This window comes from Staurois parvus, unplaced genomic scaffold, assembly GCF_062004578.1.
Source record: "Staurois parvus isolate SC_StPar_1 unplaced genomic scaffold, SC_StPar_1.0 ptg000414l, whole genome shotgun sequence".
Classification (NCBI taxonomy): Eukaryota; Metazoa; Chordata; class Amphibia; order Anura; family Ranidae; genus Staurois; species Staurois parvus.
The window spans coordinates 8739322-8766322 of NW_028318210.1; the positions used below are offsets into that span (position 1 = coordinate 8739322).

At 42.0% G+C, this 27001-nt stretch overlaps 1 protein-coding gene across 2 annotated transcripts in view; it reads left to right on the forward strand.

The window, feature by feature from the left end:
• The first annotated feature begins 422 nt into the window (after positions 1-422).
• Positions 423-27001, forward strand: part of RPAP1 (RNA polymerase II associated protein 1) — a 111035-nt gene continuing 84456 nt past the window's right edge. Inside the window, exons 1-5 of one of the 2 annotated variants that reach the window (XM_089686921.1) lie at positions 423-485; positions 6594-6801; positions 8988-9136; positions 14172-14264; positions 26173-26341. In XM_089686921.1, the coding sequence (XP_089543047.1) occupies positions 6615-6801; positions 8988-9136; positions 14172-14264; positions 26173-26341 (598 nt within the window). In that variant the 5' untranslated portion in view covers positions 423-485; positions 6594-6614. Of the gene's footprint in view, positions 486-3954; positions 4644-6593; positions 6802-8987; positions 9137-14171; positions 14265-26172; positions 26342-27001 lie in introns of those variants that run through there. The other variant, XM_089686922.1, reaches the window with a different exon arrangement.

Consider the following 27001-nt stretch of genomic DNA (forward strand, 5'->3'; position numbering starts at 1 on the left):
AAAAGCTCTATTTGTGTGACAAAAATGATAAAAATGTCATATGGGTAGTGTTGCATGACCGCGCAATTGTCATTCAAAGTGCAACAGCACTGAAATCTGAAAAAAGGCCTGGGCAGGAAGGGGGTATAAGTGCCCGGTAGGCAAGTGGTTAAAATATTAAAATTAGGCTAAAAAACGTTCCTCTTGAAAGCAAGTTTTTAATAAAGTGACACCACTCTGTATTTCATTTGAATTCTTTGTAGTCACTATTTTCCAGCAGAATCCAAGATAAAGCACTGACTACACACTGATCATAGACATTCCTCCACAGAGCACAGCTAAAGCTGCGAACAACCACTATGTGTCACGCATGCGCAGTCTATCACACTCGCCGGCGCTGACAGACGGAAGTCACCTGCGTTCCATTGACAGGAAATGAGGTCAGATAACATGGCAAGCCGGAAGTGTGGAGCATGTGGCTTGTGAATAGCCTCTCTCCAGGGTTGGTGAGTGTTGTGTCTTCTGAGTGAAGCTGAATCAGTGACAAGTGTCAGAGTTCGTAATAAGAAGGGATTTGTGAATGAAGTGTAGCGGAGAGGGAGTGTAGGCTTGGGTGCGGGGTACTCGCAGTATTGGTACTACAGGCAGTCTATGACAGCATTTCCTCAGTTATATTTCATGTACATGTTATCAAATACAGATTTGTGCCCCTCCCCCCACACTCTATAATAGAACTACAATAAACATAGTATTGTCGCTGCAGTGGGGGAGGGGAGGACAGAATGTTCTAAAAGGCTTCTGTGTAAATATACATACAGTATATAAAAATAAAAGCACATAAAAGATGTCTGGTATAAGGCTTCTAGTGAGGTAAACTGTGACATTTATCATAAACACTGGTCACCTTGTAAACAACAAGTTCACCTTTAATGGAAAAATAATAAATGTGTATGATTTTACAGAAAAAAATGCACATTTATTATTTTTTTTTTCCTGCAGAGCATTATACCATAATCATTGGATCACATGTACAGTTGCAAGAAGAAGTATGTGAACCCCTTGGGATTACGTGGAGTTTTGCATGAATTGGGCATAAAATGTGCTCTGAATGTCATCTAAGTCACAACAATAGAAGAACACAGTCTGCTGAACATAATACTACACAAACATTAGATGTTGCCATGGTTTAATTGCACATAACATGTAAACATTCACAGTGCAGGGAGGAAAAAGTATGTGAACCTTTGGACTTAATAACTGGTTGACCCTCCTTTAGCAGCAATAACCTCAACCAAACATTTCCTGTAGTTGCAGATCAGACCTGCACAACGATCTGGAGTAATTTTGGACCACTCCTCTTCACAAAACTGTTTCAGTGTAGCAATATTCTTGGGATGTCTGGTGTGAATCGCTCTCTTAAGGTCATGCCACAGCATTTCAATCGGGTTGAGGTCAGGACTGTGACTGGGCCACTCCAGAAGGCGTATTCTGTGCTGTTGCAGCCATTGTTTTGTTGAATTACTTGTATGCTTCGGGTCATTGTCCTGTTGCATCACCCATCCTCTGCGGAGCTTCAGTTGGCGGACAGATGGTCGTACGTTTTCCTGCAAAATGTCTTGATAAACTCTGGAATTCATTTTCCCATCAATGACAACAATCCGTCCAGGCCCTGAGGCAGCAAAGCACCCCTAAACTATGATGCTCCCTCCGCCATGTTTTACAGTGGGGATGAGGTTTTGATGTTGGTGTGCTGTGCCTTTTTTTCTCCACACATAGTGTTGTCTGTTCTTCCCAAACAACTCAATCTTGGTTTCATCTGTCCACAGTATATTTTGCCAGTAGTGCTGTGGAACATCCAGGTGCTCTTTTGCAAACTTCAAACGTGCTAAATGGCTTCCTCCGTGGTGTCCTCCCATGTACTCCATTCTTGTTTAATGTTTTCCTTATTGTAGATGTGTCAACAAAAATGTTAGCATGTGCCAGAGATTTCTGTAGGTCTTTAGCTGACACTCTGGGATTCTTCTTTACCTCATGCAGCATTCTGCGCTGTGCTCTTGCAGTAATTTTTACAGGACGACCACGCCTAGGGAGAGTAGCAACAGTGCTAAACTTTCTCCATTTGTAGACAGTCTGTCTTACCATGGACACATGAACATCAAGGCTTTTGGAGATACTTTTGTAACCCTTTCCAGCTTCATGCAAGTCAACAATTCTTGATCGTAGGTCTTCTGAGAGCTCTTTTCTGCGAGGCATGGTTTACATCAGACAGTGCTTCTTGCAACCAGTAAACCCAAAACAGGTGTGTGTTTTTTAAGGGCAGGACAGCTGTCAGCAACACATCCAATATCATCACACTGATTGGAGTCAAGGTTGGCTCACTCCTGGCTCCAATTAGCTCTGGGAGAAGTCATTAAGCTAGGGCCTCACATACTTTTTCCTCCCTGCACTGTGAATGTTTACTTGTTATGTGAAAATAAACCATGGAAACATCTAATGTTTGTGTAGTATTATGTTCAGCAGACTGTGTTCTTCTATTGTTGTGACTTAAATGACGTTCAGAGCACATTTTATGCCCAGTTCATGCAAAATTCCACGTAATCCCAAGGGGTTCACATACTTTTTCTTGCAACTGTAAATGTCCATCTCCTGCAGGCAAACCCTCTCTTTCTGCTCATACCCCACTCGCTCACAGCCCATTGAGAATTACAGGTCTGTCTGCTGCAGTGGCAGATGGGACTTGTAGTTTATTCATTCACAGATTGCTGCAGAGCCCCGCGTAACTGCACTGATTTTAAAGCAGAACATTTTTGTCCCATGCAGTGGGTCTGTGCCTGCACTGCATGGATAAACTTCCTTCAGCTAATAACCAAATCTTCTATTTCTCCCATCAGTTCGTCACCCATATTTATTACCTTTTGTACCACTAGCCCCTCCCTGTTAGATTGTAAGTTCCGAGGAGCAGGGCCCTCCTAACCCTCTTGTATTGAACTGTATCGTTGCCATATTGTCTCCCTATATATTTGTCTGGGGACTTAATCGGTGCGCCAATCTACTTGTGCCTCACGACAATCTACTTGTCCAGATGAACAAAAGAATTCATTTTAACCAAAGCCGTATTTAAATCAGAGGTGATTTTAGGAATGTTTTAAAAACAAAAGGGTTTTATGGCGACTTAAATGTGTAACATTTTTAACATTGTGCTTTTTATCTCCACCCCCCCCCCCCCCACCCCCGTCTCCAGCACCACATCCGGGGACTAGCAGGGAGGAGAGAGACCTTGCAGTGTAATGAGCACCGATTGGATATCCCTCAGAAAAGGGGAGTGTCGGGCTTATCCTTTATCCCTTTTGCTGCCAGAGCCGTTTTTGCATTTTTTGTACAAGATTAAAAAAATCATTTTAGGCCTGAAGATTACATAAAACCGCCAAACATATATTTTCTGAAACCAGAAACCCTAGAGAATAAAAGTGAAAGTTCCAATTTTTTTATGTTGCATGATATTACTGCAAAATTTCAGTAAAAATACAAGTTAATTTTAGGGCACAAAAAAGCAATAAATTACCCTATTTCTTTTAAAAATATAAAAGACGAGGTTGCACCGAGTAAATAGATATCCAACATGCCAAACCTTAAATTTGCGTGCACTTGTGAAATGGCGGCGAATTTCAGTACCCTAAATTTTCTATAGGCGATGCTTTTAAAGCTTCTTTATAGGTCATCAGTTTAGTGTTACGGAGGAGGTCTGGTGCTAGAATTATTGCTGTCATTCTGGCGTGCGCGGCGATATGTGACATGTGTATTGCAATCGGCGTTTACATGCGTAGGTGCCCCAGCGTGTGCTTTTATATTTGTACGTGCGTGGGTGAGGGGCTCATTGTTTTAGGGGGGAGGTGTTATGTGCTTAGGTGTAAGTTTAATTTTTTACAATTAAAATTTTTTTTTATACACTCACTTTTTTTTCATCGCATAAGGGACAAAGTCCCCTATGTGATGATATTAAGTGAGAGGTTCTCTTTATTGACACATCCAATGTCTAAAAGACCCAGCATGTCTCCCCTGTACTACACTGAATGTAAATCAGTGCACATTGCACTGCATTACATTTAGTGAATCTCTCAATGGGGACCTGGAATTGACATCATAAAGTCACTTCCGGGTAAGGACACGAAGGGGAGGGGAGTGGACATGTCCGCTCTCCTCCCTCCACTCTAGCTGATGGAAGTGAATAGGGCAAGCGGAGCCCGGGAGATAGTGGGCGGGGGGAGGTTCACACGAGGGGACGGAGAGGCTGGCACTGTGTGGAAGCAATCCGCAGCAGCGCTGCCACCGATTGCTTCCACCTGACAGATGAGCCCTGCTGCTTGCCCGCAGCAGGAGTAAAGGTAGAAAAATACTACCTGCCGGGAACTACATGTCCCAGGCATTGAGAGACAGGAATTTAACATTTCTGATAAATCCTGTATAATAATAGGGGTGAATACACAGCTTATATTCGCCCGATCCTTTGATCCTCCAGAAAACGGAACTTCCCCATTTCCAGCGGTGAACTGTTCTGCTGTCCTCTTGTCCAGAACTGGTCTGTGGGTGTGATAACATCAGGAACAGTTCACTGCACAAGACCACGCAGCAGGGACTGGTCTTGCGCTAGGAGGATCAACCGATTAGTAAGTATATCTCCGCTCTCCTCACCCCTAGGCAAAAATGAGCGATTTACCCATGCAATGCTTGCACAGCCCCACTGCATAGGACTAAAAAAAAAATAATGGAATTCTGCTTTAAATTTGACAGTGACCATGGGGGTGAGCATCTCTCATGCGTGCTCGCTCCTGACCCAATTCTGTGTGTTCAGCAGCAGGAAACAATGGCTCCAGCTGCTGTCTCTCTGTCCAATGAGGAGAGAGAACTGGCAGAGCCACTGCTCTTGTGCACATCACTTGATTGAGAAGGGGTTCAGATAAATATAAGGTGGGACTAGTAGGGGAGCTTCTTACAGAAGGTGTTTTACCTTTATGCACAGAATGCACTAGGGTATAAAACCTCATTCCTTTAGAACCAGTTTACATAAAATACTATTTTCACCTTTTTCTTCTTTGTTGGCTGTCAGTGCTGCTAACCTCCTACAGCCTCTTTGCCGCCACTCCCTGCCTACATTATTATTATTATTATAATACAGGATTTATATAGCGCCAACAGTTTGCTCAGCGCTTTACAATATAACGGGAGACAATACAGCGACAATACAGTTCAGTACAAAAGGGTTTGGAGGACCCTGCTTCTCAGAGCTTACAATCTAAGATGCACTACAGTGGTGGCTGTATGGCAAATCTCAGGGCAGTAATCCTGGTGGTGACAACAGTGGACCGTGCCTATGTAATGTGTGCTGAACTGGCCATTTTTTTGTTTCAGATAGATTGTGGAATCATTACAATCCCTCTTGGGTACTTACAGCTATCTGGGACTCTATTAGAGAGTTGACCCCACTTCTTGTCCTGCTGACAGAAAGTGAGGGGAAATCTAACACAGCGGTGTTGGCTGCACATACATTTTAACTCTTGACATGGTCCATTTGTTTGAGGTTACAGCATTTGCATATATTGGATGTGAATGGCTTGAAATGTATTTATTTATTTCAGGTACTTATATAGCGCTGTCAATTTACGCAGTGCTTTACATATATATTGTACATTCACATCAGTTCCTAACCCTCAAGGGGTGTACAATCTAAGGTCCCTAACTTACATTCATACATACACATATTAGGGGCAATTTAGACAGGATCCAATGAACCTACCAGCATATCTTTGGAGTGTGGGAGGAAACCAGAGTACCTGGAGGAAACCCACGCAGGCACAGGGAGAACATGCAAACTCCAGGCAGGTGGTGCCATGGCTGGGATTCGAACCAACGACCCTAGTACTGCCAGGCAGATGTGCTAACCATTTAGCCACTGTGCTGCCGAAATATAGTAGACTTCCAGCCAAACTGTTCTTTCTAGTTAGGATAGATGGTGAAGGGATGAAATCTGTTGGGCTTTATTGCTGTCTGCATCCTAGTGGGGGAGATTTTCCACTTCTTTCTGTTGGAGTGGCACATTAGAAAGTAAGGAAATATTCACAGGCAAACCAGAAAGCACCAACTGAAAGCCTGTCCAAGATTTTGAGTCTTTCCTGCTCCCTTAAAAAAAAAAAGTTTTTATTATTGTGTCTCCTTTCCTTCCTAGTGACATATTAGGATGTGAAGAGAAAAATGGGAAATCTTAGGGATACACTACAAAAAAACAATTAATTATAATTAGAGTTAGATCCTGATATAGGTTATTATTTCTGTTCATGATGTCCTGTCCAGGTGACAGCTGCACTTCTTCCTTCTTGTCCTGCAGCCACAAGGACAAGAAGTGAGGTCAAATGTCCCCAATGGAGGTTGCAGACTATCATAGACATGTGAGGAGTATTTGCTCCTTCTTAGTCTATTCAAAACTTAAAAAAAGAGAGGTTTTGGCTGGAGTTTTATCTTCCGATGCTTTGCAATTAACAACCCATTATTTTCTAACAGAGTTTTAATGAACTCATTTTCATAGTTGTGATGATGTTCAGCCCACCTTTGTTTTGTACTAGACGTCCTGAAAGAAGACCAAGATGCTGTCGCGGCCTAAGCCCGGAGAGTCAGAAGATGATCTCTTAAAGTTCCAGAGTCAGTTTCTTGCTGCTGGTGGTTCTGCAGCTGCAAAGGTCGTGAGAAAAGCTGATAAGAGGAAAGGGGCTGAGGATACAAGCAAAGAGGCTAGCGGAGGAACGGAGGGGAGAGACGTTGTGTCTATCGAAGGTATAGATGTGTGTCCAGTTAATTCACAGGACTTTCTGCTATTTTACACAATATTGTCCAATAAAGCAAACCTGTCATGAGGGAAACACATTTTCTTTTGCTCACCTTTTTTTGAAAATACTAATTGCCTAGATTTGTCCAGTTTTTATGCTTTGAGTCCCTGACCTGGAGCAAGTATGCAGAACAGGGAAGTCACAGAAAAGTCCGAAATTCCTATTTGCATATTTGTTCTTTCAGTAACTACCAGAATGTCAGTATGACAGCCATGTGATCCATAGTTTTGTCTTGACATGTCTACCTAAAGCAAACCTGTTACTAGTCCAAAAAATGTAAAGTCTGATGCCTTGCAGCTTGCTGTGTTTTCACATACTGGCTGCTTTGTCACTACTGTGGGTGAAACCACAGAATGCAGTGGTGGACCATGCATCTGACACAATCAGAACTGTCTGATAGCAGCAGGGGCCATAATTCTTCAGGAGAAAAAAGACTGAAGTTACCACCCACTGGAGAAATTAGTTTTTTTTTTTTTCATCAAGTTCTTTTTTGACTGGTGATAGGAGTGTTTGAAAGCAGTTCTTCATCAAAAATCAAGGTCACTGTTGTGTCATGCATTACTGTGTGTTTTGAGCAGGCTGCCAACAAAGAAATAAGGACCAAAAACAGATGTGCAGTATTATTTCCAATGCAGTGTTACTGCAATTTAAAATGAATTAGAAATGAATGGTACTGCTACATGTTAACACATGCAATACACACATTACCGCAACACACTGCATTGCTAAAGTGTATTTTAGTCCTTAAACATTAGGCTCCCTTCCCTATATTAAAATACAGCATTCCTTGAAAAGAGGTTGCTGCCCTGTGATGCAGTGTCTTGTGACATTTGGGATACTCATCATTCCCTGGGATCTAGCTAGAAGAATCATGATATCAGGCATGTAAAACAGGCATATCAAACTACAGCTCCAGCTGTAGGTGACTTCATCTATTTATGTACCAAGTGGTTGAGAATCTGATGAATTTCGGGGGTAAACCCCCTTCCTCAGAACTAAAGGAAGTAAGAGACAATGGTCGGGAATTCCTGGAGCTGTGGTGTCATTCATTGGCTCCCATGGCCCAGCTTTTGTTATCTGTCCCCTGCAGAAGCAACTCTCTGACACAAGAGAGACTGAGCTGCAGTATTCAGCCGGCAGTGAGTGAAATCCCACTGTCGGGTGATGTCACAGAGTCAGTCCAGGCTCTGAAAAGATCCCAAACGTATGGCCGGAGTCTGGACTGGCAGCTGGGTTAGCCTCTCAGTGATCTACTGAGAGCCTGAGCCAGCCCCTCCTGCTCATCCACAGCCTAGTACTCCAGAGAGCCAGCAACTGACAGTCACAGCTCTCTGCTCAGAGCAGAGGGGAGAACTGAGTGATCGTGGGGTGTAATCGCTCAGTTCCCTGTGCAGAATCGGCAGGGGACAGACGCAGCATCGGATTGATGCTGCCTCCACCCAGGTGAGGTGAGAATGTTTTTTTTTTTTCCCTAAAGCCCATACTTCTCTTTTAAAAATACTTTGCAAAAGCTTGCTGAACAAAATGCTCTTACACAAGCTGAAGCCTGTATGAACCAGGCTCTAGAGATGTTAATTTATTATAAATGTCCCATGTAAAAGATTGTGTTTTGTGCTTTTCATGTTTTCTGAAAATAAATACATTTTACTACAACATTACAAGGTAATTCAAGCAATTTTGTCCAGGTTTTCGATTATACTGTAAGCATACAAATGCAACCCAAAATTACATTGTCCATTTGAGATGTAGTGCAATATGGCTTAATCTACTGTTGGATCTTTATTGTTGTCTGGACCCTTGGCCATCCCTACCCTGGTTGTGATAGGCTGAGCATCCCTAAACCACCGAATAGAATTTTCTGTATATGGATTATATGAATAATTCACTTTTGCCAGTAATACTGGAAGATTAGCTGAAGTGCCAAGCCCAGCGTTTCACAAATCGTGCTGTTAGGAGAGCTGTAAACGAAGTGTTCGTTGTATGTTATCACAGAGCTTTTCTTCTTCAAAATTTAAATTGTGCATATTGTGCAGATGTATAAATAACTTTCTCCTTGCTTAATGAAGCAGCTTTGGGATAAATAGGATAACTAAAATGCAATAAACATTCTCTAAATTTTTTTTTTTGCTTTAGATTTCCCTGACTTGCCTCCAATTCTAACACCAGGACCATCCAAAAAGTCAAAAGTTGCTGGAACACGAGTTCGTTTTGCTTTAGAAGATCCAGAAGATATATTGGAAAAACATGACCAACATGTCACTACAGTTATCTCAAAAATTATTGTGAGCTTTTTTCCATCACCTTTATGCGTTTGTTTTATCTTTGTGTTAGAGCAGTGGTTCTTAACCTTGTTGGAGGTACTGAACCCCACCAGTTTCATATGCGCATTCAACCAACCCTTCTTAATTGGAAAAATAAAATATGATTTTTAAAATTCAAAACATAGGTATATATTTAGGTATATATTTATACATAGGTGCACAAAATGAACAAAACCGTTAAGAACAAAGAACAAAACCATTAAAACATGATTTTCACACAAAAACAAAAACATAATAATGAATATTTACTGCACGAATCATATGAGTCGGGTGTGGGTCTTCACCTCCGCCGAACCCGCGAGACTGACTCACCGAACCCCTGGGGTTCGATCGAACCCAGGTTAAGAACCACTGTGTTAGAGTTAATAATACTGAAGTTAACTCGGTAAGGGCCCTTTCACATGAGCATTTAGTCCGGATCTGTCTGTCAGTTCTTCAAATAGATCGGGTGAGTGTAAATGGATAATCATTCATTTTCATCCACCTACTTCTGTGTCCTTTCAGGTGTGTTTTTTTTTTTTTTAATGGAACAAGGCTTCTTCATTTAGGCCTTGTTTACACAGGCATACTACAGCATACACCCATGCAAATGCTGTGTTCTCTATTCAGGGACGCAGCAGCTGCACAAGCACAGCCATTGCTCCTAATTTGATATCTGTGCAGGTATGAGTCCGTCATACTTGCGTTCAGTCCACTCATTCACATGGCTGTGTCCCAATTGACTCTAATGGGACTGCCTACACAGGGATGTTTATCCCCATGCGAGCAGCTTGGTCCTTGCAGGGTTTTATGCTGTAATACCCTTGTGTGAACGAGGCATTAGATCTGAACAGATGTAAACTGATGTCTGTTTACATCACTTCCGTTTATATCCAATTTTAGGCGGCTAGCAGGCGTAGCAAAACATGAGGACCTGAACGTACCAAAAGGTTCAGTAGTTTTCTTGGCACATTTATCATGTGTAGGACAGCCCATTCAAATGATTGGGCTGCCCTAAGTGCATCATGCAAAAACATGCAAAAAAAAAAAGCCTGGAAAACGTGCATTGACGCAATGCTAAGGTGTGATTGCAACCTTAAAGGATAAGTTCACCTTTTGCACAAAAATAATAAATACACACTTTTTTTGCAGGTACAAGATGTGCATTTATTATTTTTGGCTGCAGGAACCTGTAAAGCATTGCACCAGGGATCAGCAGATCACTGGTGCCATGAAGGTCTCCTGTAGACCTGTCAGTATGGGATGTACGTGCAAGCAGATATACTGATCGAAAGAAACGATGAACTACCACAGCACTCTGGTAGTTCATTGAGCCATAGTTTCCGCAGCCAAAAATAATAAATGCACATTTTTTACCTGCAAAAAAAGTGCGTATTTATTATTTTTGTGCAAAAGGTGAACTCTACAGCGCCGTGGTAGTTCATTGAGAACTACAAGCCGACAACCGCTAAGACTGTCGGGACTTGTAGTCCATTCATTCACAGAAAACTGTGAATGAAAGATGCAGCCGTGTGAGCGGAGCTCCGCATAGCAACGCTGTTTTAAAATACTGACCGCTAGTGCTGGGAACTTCTCCCCATACTTCTGTCACAAGAGGGGGTGGAGGGCAGCATTGGGAAACATGTTACATGCTCCACCCTAAAATAGGTGGAACATGTAACATGTTCCCAAAGGTGAATTTATTGTTTAACCTCCCTGGCGGTATGATTATTTCAGATTTTTGGTGCTGAAAGCGGTACCATTATTTTGCATGGAAATATGTAGTTTTTTTATCGTAGGCTGTAATTTTTAGGAATAACTCACTGAAATCTGTCTGAACAAGAGTCTATTAAACATCCCGGGTAGGATAAAATTTGAAACACAGAATCATAAATTGACTTTTCTAAGTTTCCAGGCAGAAAGAACAGTCAAAATGCAGGCAGGGCACAGGGCAAAGCACTAGGGACAATATGTTTGTGAAATGGGTTGAAACAGCAATGTTTTACTATGTAAAATTAGTTTTGAAAAAAATGACTTTTTTTTAAAATTTTCAAATTTCCCGGCGGCGGCGCCCGTACGTCCCGACGTCACAGGGACCGGAACACAGAAGCCGGATGCCGGCATCGGGGTTACCGCTTTTGGTACAGAAACTTTACCCCGAGCTGCACTCGGAAATACCGCCAGGGAGGTTAAAGGCCAACACCAGCCATTTATATATAAAGGGTCAGACAAAAAAATGGAAACACTAAATGAGTTGTAGGTGTGAAAGTGATGACATGTTTTGTGTTGAAAGCGGAAATGATGCCTCCTTTTCACCTTGTTCCATCTCTCCATACTGCGGGATGCTCGGTATGCTTTGCTTCATTGCCCCATACCGGGCCTCTTGGCTCACCAGCAGAAGTTGGCTTCCTATCTGTTTTTATCCGCCACTAGAACAATTGCTCAGGCCTGGAAGAGTCCGTTTGTCCCTCTTCAGGGGGTGCAGGATCGTATGACCACTATGATGATCAACGAACAGATGTCGAGTATCCGCAACGACTCCCAATGTAAATTCTTGAAAATATGGGAGCCGTGGTTGCAATATGCCTTTCCCTCACTCCCCCCGGCTAGTCTGGGGATGTAATGGTGTTCGGTATTGGCGCTCTTGGACCCCTGCTCTCTGCCCCCCCCCCCTTTTTTTTTTTTTTTTCTTTTTCCTCTTTCTTCTTTTTTCACTTTCTCTCTGTTTTTGGTGTGACTGGACAGCTGCATTTAGTTGTTATAGTCAGTTACATTAATGTTTTGTACCTTATGTGCCATTGATAGCCCCTACGTGGGCATACCTTTTGCCCTGTTGGCGTTAGAGCATTGTTTTTCCTTTTTTTTTATTTTGCTTTTTTTTTTTTTTTAATCTGTGCAATTGATAGCCCCTGCTTGGGCATGTTTTATTGTCTCTGTTTTATATTGTTTAAAAAAATAATAAAAACCATTGAAATAGAAAGCGGAAATGATGTAACATTCTTTTTTTTGTGCTGTGTGATAAGACACCCAGCTAACAGGTGGGAAGCCTAACTTTCATCATTCACCACATGCGCTGCTAGTAATACGGAGTCATGTCAGAGCTTACTTCACTTCAAAGAGGGCAAATTGTTGGTGCCCACTTAGCTGGTGCCACTGTGACTGCAGTTGCCAATTTATTTGCCATGTCGCAAGGTACAGTATATCAAAGGTTACGATGGAATATACAGTTTCCGGGAAAATAGTCTGATAAACATAAGCGTGGTTGACATGGTCAACTGACTGAAGGAGACTAAGCGACATTGCGCAGGATTAAGACCTGGAATAAGAGCGTAACTGCTGCAAAAGTGATTGCAGAGCTCAGTCTCAGTGCTGTGAGGACTGAAATTGAGCTCTACAGTCACTTTTGCAGCATTTGTTTTCTTATTCCGTGTTACAATCCTGTGCAATGTCCTTTTGTCTCTTTCGGTCAGTTGACCATGACTACTGCACTTCTATTTAGCAGACTACATTTTCCCGGAAACTGTATATTCTATTATAAACTTTGATACTGTACCTCGTGACATAACAAAAATAAATAAATTGGTAGTCTCCGTCACAGAGGCATCAGCTAAGCAGGCACCAACAATTTGCCCTCTTTGAAGCTCAGCAAGTTCTGACATGACTATTACTAGCAGCGCACACAGTGACTGACAAAAGTGAGGCTTCCGACCTGTTAGCTACGTTTCTCATCACTCGGCAGAAGCAAAAGAGTGTTACATCACTTCTGCTTTCAATGCAAAACATATCATCACTTTCACATCATGTAGTGTTTCCATTTTTCTTTGTCTGACCCCTGTTTATACAGCATATATATTTTTTTGGGTAGTGTGGAATTTGACTGATCTGTGTGTGTAGCAGATCTGTGAAAATCTCAGGACTGGATGGACAGAAATACAAATCCATTGGAGGTAAAGCAGCTACAATATATACTGCTCAAAAAAATTAAAGGAACGCTTTTTAATCAGTATAGCATCAAGTCAATTAAACTCCTGGGATATTGATCTGGTCAGTTAAGTAGGGGGGTTGTTTATCAGTTCCAGCTGCTTTGGTGTTCATATCAGGTGCCCTAAATGGGCAACAATGAGAAGACCGCAAAACAGGAATGGTTTTACAGGTGTAGGCCACTGACCTTTTTCCCCCACTCATCTTTTCTGACTGTTTTTCACTAGTTTTGCATTTGGCTAGGGTCAGTGTCGCTACTTTTAGCATGAGGCAATATCTGGACCCTACAGAGGTTGCAAAGGCAGTCCAACTCCTCCAGGATGGCATGTCAAAATGTGCCATTGCCAGAAGGTTTGCTGTGTCTCCCAGCTCAGTCTCAAGAGCATGGAGGAGATTCCACAAACAGGCAGTTACTCTAGGAAAGTTGTACAGGGCCGTAGAAGGTCCATAACCCATCAGCAGGACCAGTATCTGGTAGCAGGAATTGATACCATTGAATGGCCCCCTTGCTTGCCTTACTTAAATCCAACAGCACACCTCTGGGATATCATGTTTCAGTCCACCCAACACCGCCAGGTTGCACCTCAGACTCTCCAGGAGCTCAGTGATGCCCTGGTCCAGATCTGGGAGGAAATACCTCAGGCATACATACAAGTACTTGGGGGCCATACACACTACTCATTACCATTATGAGTTGCTGCAGTGGAATTTCAGCAAAATGGACTAGCCTGCTGCATCATATTTTCACTTTGATTTTCGGGGTGTCTTTGAATTCATTCATCTGTAGGTTGATCATTTTTTATTTCCATGACACAATGGGGCATCCTTGCGTTCCCTACACATTACCCAGTCCATATCGGTATAGATATCCAGCATGATATTTTTACCCATTGAGATCTGATGTGTTTTCAAAGTGTTCCTTTAATTTTTTTGAGCAGTGTATGTATTTCATCTTTGTATTTAGCTGTTTTCTTGGATTTCAGCTTGCTTGTTTTGAGCCACATTACAATATTTAATTTTTTCCCTGTGTCTGCAGGAACGGGACACAAGTACTGCCATCATCACAGCACCTGTTCCTACAGGAGAGCCCTTTCCTCGGGTCTTCCACAGATCAGAGATACCTAGTGAGGTGAGAGATTGTTCTTTGTATTATTTCTTTTCCTGACAAACTAATTGGAGATCATATTTGAAGTATATTTGCTATATGTTGATATGAATGGAAGCCTGTAATGGGACAGAAATCAAGAATGCCAGACTTGCACTGCAAAAAATGCTGCTTGCCTGGTTGACCCTGACTTCTGTATTTTCACGGACCTGGAAAACACATCCAGCCAGTGGAATTAAGAACTACTGATTTGCTCACTAGTCTCAGGTCAGGGATTAATAAAATACTGAAGACAATAGATAAGCATAAAATGTAACTAACATTTTCAGGAGAGACCAGCCTCAGAAGTTTCCATATTTCCATTCAAATTGGTTCACATTAAAGTATTCCTTTCTGTCAAAGAAACCAGCTAGTTTGCTGCTTCTTGGGTACTGAGACTTGTCATGCTCAATGGACCAATAGTTAAGTGCGGGAGGGATCAGGTTAGCCCAGCAATGGGCAAACTACGGCCCGGCGGACCTTTTAATCCGGCCCGCGGAGCGTGATACTGTCAGGATGGCTGTCAGGATGTGTGTAGGCGGGGCAGCGTGACGAACGTGAGGGGAGCTAGGCTCCTCTCACAGCCTGCCCTGAAGACCGGAACGGCGCGGGAACACGGCGAGAGGAACGTGCGGAGCAAAGGTACGTAAATTGACACGGGGGACTTGGGGACTTAATATGGGGGATGAATTAATATGGGGAATGAATTACTATAGGGGGGATGCATTACTATGGGGGATGAATTACTATATGGGGGATGAATTACTATATGGGGGATGAATTACTATGGGGGATGAATTACTATATGGGGGATGAATTACTATATGGGGGATGAATTACTATATGGGGGATGAATTACTATGGGTGATGAATTACTATGGGGGATGAATTACTATATGGGGGATGAATTACTATATGGGGGATTAATTACTATGGGTGATGAATTACTATGGGGGATGAATTACTATATGGCGGATTAATTACTATGCTTACTATGGGGGAATATTACTATACTTACTATGGATGACACATACACATCATTCATCTACTCTTGGTCCGGCCCCCGGGTCCAATATATGAACCCATTGCGGCCCTCAAGTCAAAAAGTTTGCCCACCCCTGGGTTAGCCCATTGCTATGTGCTTGTTAGAGATCCCGAGACACTGAAGAGGACATTAATATAATGTAGGGGTGCACAAGTAATGGAGGGGTGCCTTTTTTCATTGAATTGCATCTTTACGAATTGTTTTCAGTGAAAGCTGTTACTTTTCAGATTTTAAACCCAGGTGTGTTAATGTAAGTGTTACTGTTGTAAGAAGACTAACTGCTCACCAATAGCATTCACAACCTCTCTCCTGCCCCCTGCTCCCTCTCCACAAAAAAGACCACAAATGTTGGAACATGAAAAGACAACTATATTAAAAAAAATGCATATTGGTACTTTTATCTGTTTAATACGTTTCTGGTCAGTCTTTTGTTCTGATCAAATTTTTTCTCTCTTTCACACATCTTCAGTTATATTTCCCTTTACTATTACATATAGAGCTTGTTATCCATTAAAACTGATGGCAACTGAAATTTAGTACAAATCATAAAACTTGAGACTTGGTCTTAGCATTTGCTCCACATAGTTGTTTAATTTAAAGGATATGTTCACCTTTCTTAAAATGTTACATATTACACCTGTATTTGGGGTGTTACATGCTACTATGCAGCACCCCTCCTAACCCCCTGCCCCCCGCATGACAGCAGACAGGGAATATTTCATTTATTCTCCCCCACAACTGATGTTACATCTTAAAATTGGTTCCACCTGCACAGCCCCATCACTCATTTGCAGATATCTAGGAATAAATAAATGACAAGTCCCATCTGCCATTGATTTGCGCACTTGTTGTCCATTCACTCTTCTACAGCTCTGAAACTGACAACCTGCACAGAGCTGTAGGAAGTGTCTGCAGGAACCCAACATTGCACCCACAATCCACTGATCATGGGTGCAATGCTCTGCAGACTCCTGAGGAAAAAACAATTACAATTTTTTTTTTAAAAGATGAACGTACCCTTTAATGTCTTCAATGCCAGAAGCTAAAATTGCCCATCCCTTCATCATATATAGTTCCAGATTGCCATATGTGGGAAGTTAAATCTAGAAAACATGACATGTTCTCTCCACAAAGGATCCAAGCCTATGCAGGCCTTGCTTATAGCAGTTTGAGATCTCCAACTACTGCGCCAGTGTTTTGCAGCATTTAATTCATAATTTATGGCTCCTAGCAGTGTAGACATTGGATTATACAGGTATATAAAACAAATTAATTGCTTGTTTTCAACGATTGTTTAGAGCAGCCTTTCTCAAATATCCCAGGGAAAACCCTTGAAATAATTTTCAGGTCTCCGAGAACCCCTGCTAAAAATATACTTGCAGCTCATGGTACATTAACATGATCAATAAATTGTAGAAAAGTTAAAGCTAAAAAGAATGTGGTATACCTTGAGTATTTGACACTTACACCCACTGGCTACACTGTGTGCACAATTATTAGGCAAGTGAGTATTTTGACCAAAGCATAATTTTTATGCATATTGATCAACTCCAAGTTGTATAAAATTGAATGCTTATTGGATTTAAGCATATCAGGTGATGTGTATTTGTGTAATGAGGCCTAAGGAGATTAACACCCTATATCAAGGTGTGCATAATTATTAGGCAGCTTCTTTTCCTCAGGCAATTTCGGCCAAAGAAGAGATTTAACTGACTGAAAAGTCAAAAATTGTAAAATGTCTTTCAGGGGGATGCAACACTCTTGAAATTGCTAAGATATTGGGGTGTGATTACAGAACCATCAAATGCTTTATTGCAAATAGTCAACAGGGTTGCAAGAAACGTGTTGAGAAAAAGAGGCAAATTAATCACTAAAGATTTGAGAAGAATCAAACGTGAACCCATTATCCTCCAGTGTTGTCATATTCTAGAACTGCAACCTACCTGGATTGCCCAGAAGTACAAGGTGTTTAGTGCTCAGAGACATGACCAAGGAAAGGAAGGCTGAAACCCGACCACCGAACAAGACACATAAGTTGAAACGTCATAATTGGGCCAAGAGATATCTGAAGACAGATTTTTCAAAGGTTTTATGCACTGTTCAGGTGAGATTGACTTTTAATAGGCCAGTAACAGGCACAGAGCTCCACTTCGACTCAGATGCCAGCAAGACGGAGATGGGGTACTAGTATGGGCTGGTATTAATAAAGATGAGCTGGTTAGGCCTTTTTGGGTTGAAGACGGACTCAAAATCAAATCCCAAGCCTACCGCCAGTTTTTAGAAGACACTTTCTTCAAGTATTAGATAAAATAAACTTATATATAAAAAATATATATAAAATCGAGCGCAGTATGTGGATGTAGATAGGGTAGCTGCTGGCACAAAAAGGCACCTCGTGAACCTCCAGAGTAAATGGTAAAATATGAAAGTGCAGCGCTAACTTAAAACAATGATTACACATATGATAGATCCCATATGAATGTGGATCGGCAAAATGACGGCGTCAGTTCATCAGATGTGCTAAATACGTATACAGTCTCCAACGCGTGAGGAGCCAGAGATAGTAGATATCAGAAATGATAAAGAATAGCCAAGTAATGCACTAACCAGATAGCGCATGTTAAAGCGCATGGGACATTTAAGACCTGTCCCTGGTACTCAGCCACTGTATCACTGGAGCAAGGCGGTGTCATCTATAGGGTGACCACTAGATGTCATCTGTCCAGATGGAAGCTGTATCCAGCCACTGTGTTAATGGATCAGGTGGGTGTCATCTATAGGGTGACCACTAGATGTCATCGGTTCCAGGAGAAGCTGTATCAGGGATCCAGGGATGTCACTGCAGATGTGTTCTTGTTAGGCACAGTCCCAGGACCTTCTGGATTTACAGGCTCCCCAGAAATAAAGAGCCCGTGGAAAAAGGCCTCAAATAGTGTGATAACGTTTATTTAAAAATGGACAATCAGAAAAGAACTTACTAGCAAAAGGTACAGCTGCTTATAAACGGCCAGACCGGAGGTACATGTACATAAGATAGCTTGGCACTTCCCTTTAGGGAAGTGCCAAGCTATCTTATGTACATGTACCTCCGGTCTGGCCGTTTATAAGCAGCTGTACCTTTTGCTAGTAAGTTCTTTTCTGATTGTCCATTTTTAAATAAACGTTATCACACTATTTGAGGCCTTTTTCCACGGGCTCTTTATTTCTGGGGAGCCTGTAAATCCAGAAGGTCCTGGGACTGTGCCTAACAAGAACACATCTGCAGTGACATCCCTGAATCCCTGATACAGCTTCTCCTGGAACCGATGACATCTAGTGGTCACCCTATAGATGACACCCACCTGATCCATTAACACAGTGGCTGGATACAGCTTCCATCTGGACAGATGACATCTAGTGGTCACCCTATAGATGACACCGCCTTGCTCCAGTGATACAGTGGCTGAGTACCAGGGACAGGTCTTAAATGTCCCATGCGCTTTAACATGCGCTATCTGGTTAGTGGATTACTTGGCTATTCTTTATCATTTCTGATATCTACTATCTCTGGCTCCTCACGCGTTGGAGACTGTATACGTATTTAGCACATCTGATGAACTGACGCCGTCATTTTGCCGATCCACATTCATATGGGATCTATCATATGTGTAATCATTGTTTTAAGTTAGCGCTGCACTTTCATATTTTACCATTTCTTCAAGTATTGGTACAGGAAAAAGTCTGCATCTTTCAAGAAAATCATGATGTTTATGCAGGACAATGCTCCATCGCATGCATCAAAGTACCCCACTGCATGGCTAGCCAGTAAAGGCATTAAAGATGAAACAATAATGACATGGTCCCCTTCCTCAACTGACCTAAACTGTATTGAGAACTTGTGGGCCCTTCTTAAATATGAGATTCACGTTGAAGAAAAATGGTACACCTCACTGAACAGTGTCTGGGAGGCTGTGGTTGCTGCTGCACAAAAAGTTGATTGTCAACAGATCAAGAAACTGACAGACTCCATGAATAAAAGGCTTATGACTGTTATTGAAAAGAAAGGTGGCTATAATGGTCACTGATATTTTTTTTTAAATATCAGAAATGTTTATTTTGTAAATTTTCAGTTGTTTATTACTTTCACTTTAACCACTTCCACGCCGCCCTATAGCAGAAATACTGCTACAGTGTGGCACGGGTGCGCAAAATCACGTGTATATATACGTGATTTTGCATTTACGAGTAGGGGGTGCGCCCTTCCTGCACCGCCATTCGTGGCCGCCGCTGTCAATCACCAGGGGTCGGCACCCGGTGATTTCTATGGATCTCCAACGGGGAGGAGAACTGTTTTATTTACTAACAGTTCTCCCTGTCAGCACTGATCCCTTTATTGGTGTCACTGGGGATGGCAGTGACACCAAGTCAGTTTCCCCCAGTGTCAGAATGTCCGCCGCAGTCCAGCTATGTCGCTGATTGCCGCCATTATTAAAAATAAGAACAAAAACAAAAAAATTCCAGTATCCATACTGCCATTTGTAAACGCTAAAACTTTCACGTAAACCAATTAATTTACACATACTGGGATTTGTTTTTTTTTTTTAGCAGAGACATGTACCAAAATACATTTTGGCCTAAATTTATGATGAAATTTGATTTTTTAAAATTTTTTTACTGGACATGTTTAATAGCAAAAAGTCAAACATATTGTTTTTTTCTCAAATTTGTTGGTCTTTTTTTTTTTTCATAGCGCAAAAACTAAAAAAATGCACAGGCGATCAAATACCACCAATAAATAGCTCAACTCGTGGGAAAAAAAGGACGTAAATTTAATTTGGGTGTAGTGTTGCATGACCGCTCAATTGTCAGTTAAAGTAACGCAGCGCTGTAACACAAAAAATGGCCTGGTCGGGAAGGGAGGTAAATCCTCAGGAGGGCAAGTGATTAACAAATGGAAATAAACAAGTGAGATGGGAATATTTTCATTTAGTTGCATAATTCTGTACACTAATAGTTGCCCAATAATTGTGCGCACATCTGCTACACTCTGCTCTGGCGGTTTTCCTTCAGCGTCCCTTGGACACGCATTCCTTGGTTTGCACTTTTAGTCGGTGTATTCGCCATGTGGTGCCCCCTGTGCAATCCCCGATGTGGGACTTAAATTTGGTGCTGTCTGTTCTTCCGAAGACTCCCTTTGAGAGCATTTGGGACTTTCCTTTGCTTACTCTTTTGCAGAAAGTTGCCTTCCTAGTCGCTATCACTTTGGCTTGGAGGGTGCCGGAGTTGGCTGTTTTGTTCTGTAAGCCTCCTTATCTGGTTCTACACAAGGACAAGATGGTGCTTCGGCCTCTCCTCCTCCTGTCTGCCGAACATGGTGTTGGATTCCCACTTAAATGAAGACATTGTCCTTCCTTTTATGTGTCCTGGGGTGTCACACCCAGAGTTGGTTCTCTGCACTTCCTGGACTTTTTTCATGCATTTTGTGCGTACCTTTCTGTGATGGCGACTTTTCATGGTCCTAGTTCTCTTTTTGTGCTCATGAATGGTCTGAAGAAAGGCTTGGTGGCCTCTTCTGCCACTATTTCCTGCTAGATTTGGCAGATGATTGAGCAGGCGTATGCCATTAAGGGGCGGGAACCTCCCTTCCCAGTTACAGCGAACTCTACCTGGGTGGTCAGCAACTCCTGGCATCAGGCGTCTGTTTCTCAGGATTGCAAAGAGGCAACTTAGTCATCTGTGCACACGTTTACTAATTGCTATAAAGGGGAAATCCCTGTTTGGTCATGGATAAAGAGGAAGAGAAGCTGTGTCTGTCAGTGAATGTAAGAGAAAAGTGGAGTTTTTGTTACTCACTGTAAAATCCCTTCCTCTGAGTTCATTGATGGACACAGCACCTACCCCTCGGTGGAGTTTGCTCCTTGACACTGCTTGTGACTGACTGGAGGCCCATATCAGAGAGGGTGTTTTATCCCCAGAGAGGACTGCCCATAGGAGGTGCTGAGTTTTTTTTTTTTTACATCCAACTCAACAAAGGAATGGCTTCACCAGACAAAGATTAAAGTTTTGGAATGGCCCAGCCAATTGAAAATCTGTGGGGTGATCTGAAGAGGGCTGTGCACAGGAGATGCCCACGCAATCTGATAGATTTGGAGTGTTTTTGCAAGGAAGAGTGGGCAAACATTGCCAAGTCAAGATGTGCCATGCTGATAGACTCATACCCAAATAGACTGAGTGCTGGAATAAAATCAAAAGGTGCTTCAACAAAGTATTAGTTGGAGGGTGTGCACACTTATGCAACTATATTATTTTAGTTTTTTTATTTTTACTTCCCTCCACCTAAAAGATTTCAGTTTGTTGTTCAACTGAGTTGTACAGTTTATAGGTCACACTAAAGGTGGAAAAAGTTCTGAAATTATTTATCTTTGTCTAATTTTTTTACATCACATAAACCTGACATTTTAACAGGGGTGTGTAGACTTTTTATATCCACTGTAATCATAATAAAGCTTACCTGTAGGTAAAATGAATATCTCCTAAACGTGCACTGTTTAGGAGATATTTCAGCAAGCGGCTGCTGGTGACCTCAGCGGTGCATGCACTCTGAAGGAACAACATACCAGTGCTGTTCCTTTAGAGCTGTGTGCTGTGCCCAGGGCTCCCGCGCGCATGCTTGGGAGTGACATCATCATGGCTCAGCCAGTCAGATAGCCAGAGCCTGCGAACCCGTAAGGAAGACCGGGCAAGGACGGAAGCCCTGTCAGCGGTGACAGCACACTGCTGGAGGGCTTTGTTTTTAGGTAGGTATTTCATAATGTGCTATTAAATCCCTTTGATAAGACATGAGTTACTGTTGGCTGACTAATTGTTTTCTGCAAACAACATGCTTATTTCAGCACTGGTGAAAGTGTTCTAATGCTTTACTTGTGATAAAGAAACTAGAATGATACCTGCTGACTAGACAGAAGACTATGCAATATCAATATGTAACATTTTATATTTACCTGAAAAGAAAGTTCTATTTTTTACTTCCTAAACATAAATATAAAACGTACCAAACCTCAATACATTCACTTTACTGAGTAGCAAACACTCCAGCTCTAGGTGTAATAATAAAACACTTTAGGCTGTATGATTAATACAAGCACCCGGCACAGCTTTTGTTTTATTGAGCTGCTGTGATCCATGGTCCACTTTGAGGTCACAGCCTTGCACTCGCTTATAATATCCTTGGGTGGGTGCTCCTAGCAGGGATAACACTGAAGTACTGAGACGCTGGGATTTGGGTGTCACGTGCACAGCAGTAACTTACACTTTTAAAAGCTCTTAAGCTAGGTTGGAGTCAATGCTCTTTAAAAGTGAAACACAATGGATTGCTTTTCAGAGTGTGGCCTAAGCAGCCGCTGTCAGGCTTTCAGGAGGTGCATCCTGAATGTTGTTGTTTTTTTTTTTTTTTTTTTTTTTTTAATGCACTATTCCAAGAGCCAAGTTTTTGGCTCGTGGTTATGGCACAACCCCGTTGACTTGAGTGTCTGGTTTGAGAGGCGGTACTGCTCGTCAACTCAGCATGTTGAGTTAAATTTGTGTTAACCGCTAGCCTACCGGTCACTTATACCCCCTTCCTGCCCAGGCTAATTTCCAGCTTTCAGCTCTGTTGCACTTTGAATGACATATGCGCGGTCATGCAACATTGTACCATATGAAATTTTTATCATTTTTTTGTGACAGAGCTTTATTTTGGTGGTATTTAATCACCTCTGGGCTTTTATTTTTTCTTAAACAAACCAAAAACTACTGAAAATGTTGAAAAAAAAAATGTTTTTTCGTAGTTTTTGTTATAAAATTTTGTAAATAAGTGATTTTTCTCCTTCACTGATGTGCGCTAATGAGGCTGCAGTGATAGGCACTGATAGGCTGCATTGATGGACACTGATAGGTGGCACTGATGAGGAGGCACTGATGGGCATTGACAGGCATCACTGATGGGCACTGAAAGGCGGCACTCATATATGGCACTGATAGGCGGCACTGACTGGCACTGTTAGGCGGCACTGATGCACACTGGTAGGCAATACTGATGCACACTGATAGGCGGCACTGACTGGCACTGATAGGCAGCACTGATAGGTGGCGCTGACTGGCATTGATAGGTGGCACTGATGGGTGACACTGAAAGGCAGTTTAGATTGGCACTGATATGTGGCATTGATGGGCACTGGCAGGTGGCATGGATGAGCACTGATAGCTGGCACTGATGGACACTGACAGGTGGTGCTGCTGGGGCTACACAGATCATCAGGGCACACTGATCATCAGTGCTCTGATGATCAGTGTACATGTCCCCTCCGAGGAATGCAGATTACCGGCTCTCCTCTCCTCTCGAGCTGACAGCGTGACAGCGATAACTGGCATTCCCCTGTTTACATGTGATCAGCTGTGTTTGGACACAGCTGATCACATGATCGAGCCGACATCTTTGGCTGTTTCCGTGGATCAGTGATCCGCTGTGTCCGAGGGACACAGTGCACCGCCGATCGCCGCGCTGCGCGCTCCGGAAGCCACGCACGCGTGGTTAAAATGGGAGGATGTCATATGATGTCCTCCCAGAATGAGAAAACCACTTTGTGTCTGTCATATTACTATATGGCGGGCGGGAGGTGGTTAAACTGCCTTTTCTGGCTATTGTTTAGCTGTTAGGTGAGCTGCTTGGGGACTGTAAAACTGTGGCTCAGCCTCCTGTTTTCGCAGCCCATGTAATAGGGACCCTAGGCATTTTCAGTACTTTTTGGCTTGCTTGTCCTTGAGATTTGGTCACAAGAAACTTTATGTTGTGCATTGTCTTTGTATTTACTGATGCAATTTACCCATCTCAGTCCAGTGTACGTTGTGTAAACTATATACAATGTATTCTTTCCTTCTGTCACTACAATCTGGTCCATCTTTTACATAGCGCCATTGAAAGCCATTTTTAGACATTGGTGACATTGCCTGCGAATACATGATCCAATGACATAGTTTCCTTGGAAACCATAAAACATGATGGATTTCTCTGCATGCCCAGTGAAGACAGCTCATTAGTGAGGAAAGCATTGGAAGGGAGCCTGCTGCAGACACTTTTAATTTCATCAAATGACACATGGCTTATAAAAGGCATCATAGCACAGAAGGCACCTGCAGTAACAAATCACCCATGAGGCCTTCCAGGTTAAATATGGGCTTTCATGGCCTACAGGGTCTATCTGGATGTATTTTTCATATCTAATTTCTCTAACAGACAAGCAGCCATAGTGATGTGAGATAAGAGATCCGCTGTTCGAGCAGAAACAAGCTTTCAGTGGACACACATGTTCATTTTTGCTTGCAAAGCCTTCTGTATCCTTCTGATCATCACAATCCATGCTGTTGTATGTATCAATACGTGACAGTAGCCAGTATTGTGCTTATGGATCTGCCCTTACTCTTTGTAATGTATTTTTCAGTGGCCAGAAAAATAGAAATCTTGTTACTTCAGCAGAAGTTGGCCTGTCCTTGTCATTTGTAATTTAAACACCTGCAGCAGACATTTGGTTCTTTGCTTGCTTAGTATATGAGCAGGTTACTGAGAATGGGCGTAACGTAACTGTAATCACTAAATCCATGACGTTGTGTGTCATAAAGTTACATATGTTACCACTTTTTTCATAATTTGTTGCATTTTAGCTCTAATGATCTCCTGCAGCCTCTTTGCAGCTATTCCTGTCCACATGCACTCCAGCGATCACAGCATGGCATTTATTAGGGTGGGTTTTCTGATGGGGACAAAAGTAGACCACACCTATTGTAGCTGGCCAGCTAAGACCGGTCCTCGGTTGTTAATATGGTTCACATATATGTGTATACCAAACCTGCCAATAACCTCAGTACAGTGTATATGTTAAAGCCAAAAGCAGAATCATTGCTGTAATTTATGTCTTTGATTGTTATATGACATTTATATATTCATTGTGTTAGCAGAAGCAGAAAAGGAAAATATGCCTTTAAGAGTCAGTACTTAGGTGAGCCAATCACAGCCAGCCTCACACTGTACAGAGCCTTAACCAATCCCAGCCAGTTTCACATTTGTACCTGTGTAAAACTCCGTGCTAGATTGTTCTAGAGACACTTGCTCACCAGACAGAAGAGGAAACAAAGTTCCAGTCAGAGAAGCTCCATGGAAGCAGAGAAGGCCAAATAGGTATTTAATGCACTTGTGTGTTCCTCTGTTGTTTAACAGTGCAGGTAGATCTGTGTGTAAAATCTGTTATATGTGTTTACTTGTAGTTCCATCGAATCTAATCGAAATATACAGAACGAATCTATCGAGATAAGCTATCGAATTAAACCACTGTAATACGAATTAAACCACTGTAATACGAAAGAAATAAGCCACTGTGAGATAATAGAAACAAGCCATTGTAAGCAGTGTTATATGAAGAAGATTGTGAAGAAGAAGTTATTAAAGAAGTTAATTAAAGTATTCGGTGTGCTCTTTAAACCTACTGCATCCATAGAGCGGCATTGAAGGAATTACAAAGTAAAGTCAGCCTAATCAAACAAAGAAACAGCAATTGCATAATTTTTCTAATGCCACAGTGCACAAGGCACCAAAGGGTGCTGTGCCTGCCACACCTATGCCATGTGTATTAAAAAGGTTACATGTAGACTCCATTTGAAGCCCGTTTGACATAGTGACAACACTGGAGTACGGTTGTGAGAAGTGAACAGAGCATTGTCACCCTGTAATAGAAAGTACCTGAAAGTTCCTGTTGTCTACTTTTGTGTTTTTGTCCATTTCATTCTGTTAAGTATTGATAATCCAAATTTTCTTTTCTGTTTATCTGTCATGACATACAGGCTACACCAGGAACTGGGAAAGTCAGCATCTTTGCTCAGAAAATGGCTGCTAAAAGGGCTGCTGAAGCTGCAAAAAAAGCAGAATTGTCTTCACTTGTCCCCCAGCCAGAACACTTTGTCAGTCCTGCACTTGTCCTCCCTGATGAAAGCAAAACTTGCCATTTGAAAGGTTGGTCATTAGCTTGTAATAGAGGCCTTATCAATTTGTACAAGACATAAAGTCGCAAATGGAAGAAAATTGGCAGCTGCTTGATGGAAGTAAAAGTTACATTGCAGTACAATATGGAAGGGATATTTACCAAGTGCACAAACCAAAATTTGCTGTATCCACAGACCAGAATATTGTAGAAATTTTTGCTATGGGATGTTTATTTGGCGATAAGTATATTACTTATGATAAGAAAGTACTACATGCATTGTTTTATGGCAATATTGTCAAAGGAATCTATATACAAAAAGACATTATTATTTTCCTATTGTAAACATTGTCAATAAGTTGTCCTTTTTAGGGCCTGACAAATGTGCTTTGAATCTAGGAGTCAGTTGGAAAAATTAGGAGCTAGTTTTTTTTTAGCATAGTGTGGGTTGTCAGCACTAGGAACAAGGCAACTTTTTAGCGACAAGCTTCACGCAATGCGATTTGCTGCACGACAATTGCAGCAAAACTGCACCACGTTTTAGATGCCATTGACAAAAATGGCACCTGAACCTGCTTTTTCGGATTGCAGCGATCCTGCCACAATCCCAAAACACCCAAGTGTGAATGGAGCTGCCATGGTTCACAGATAAGCGATTCTGGATGAGTTTTAAAGCTCACAGATTCACATGA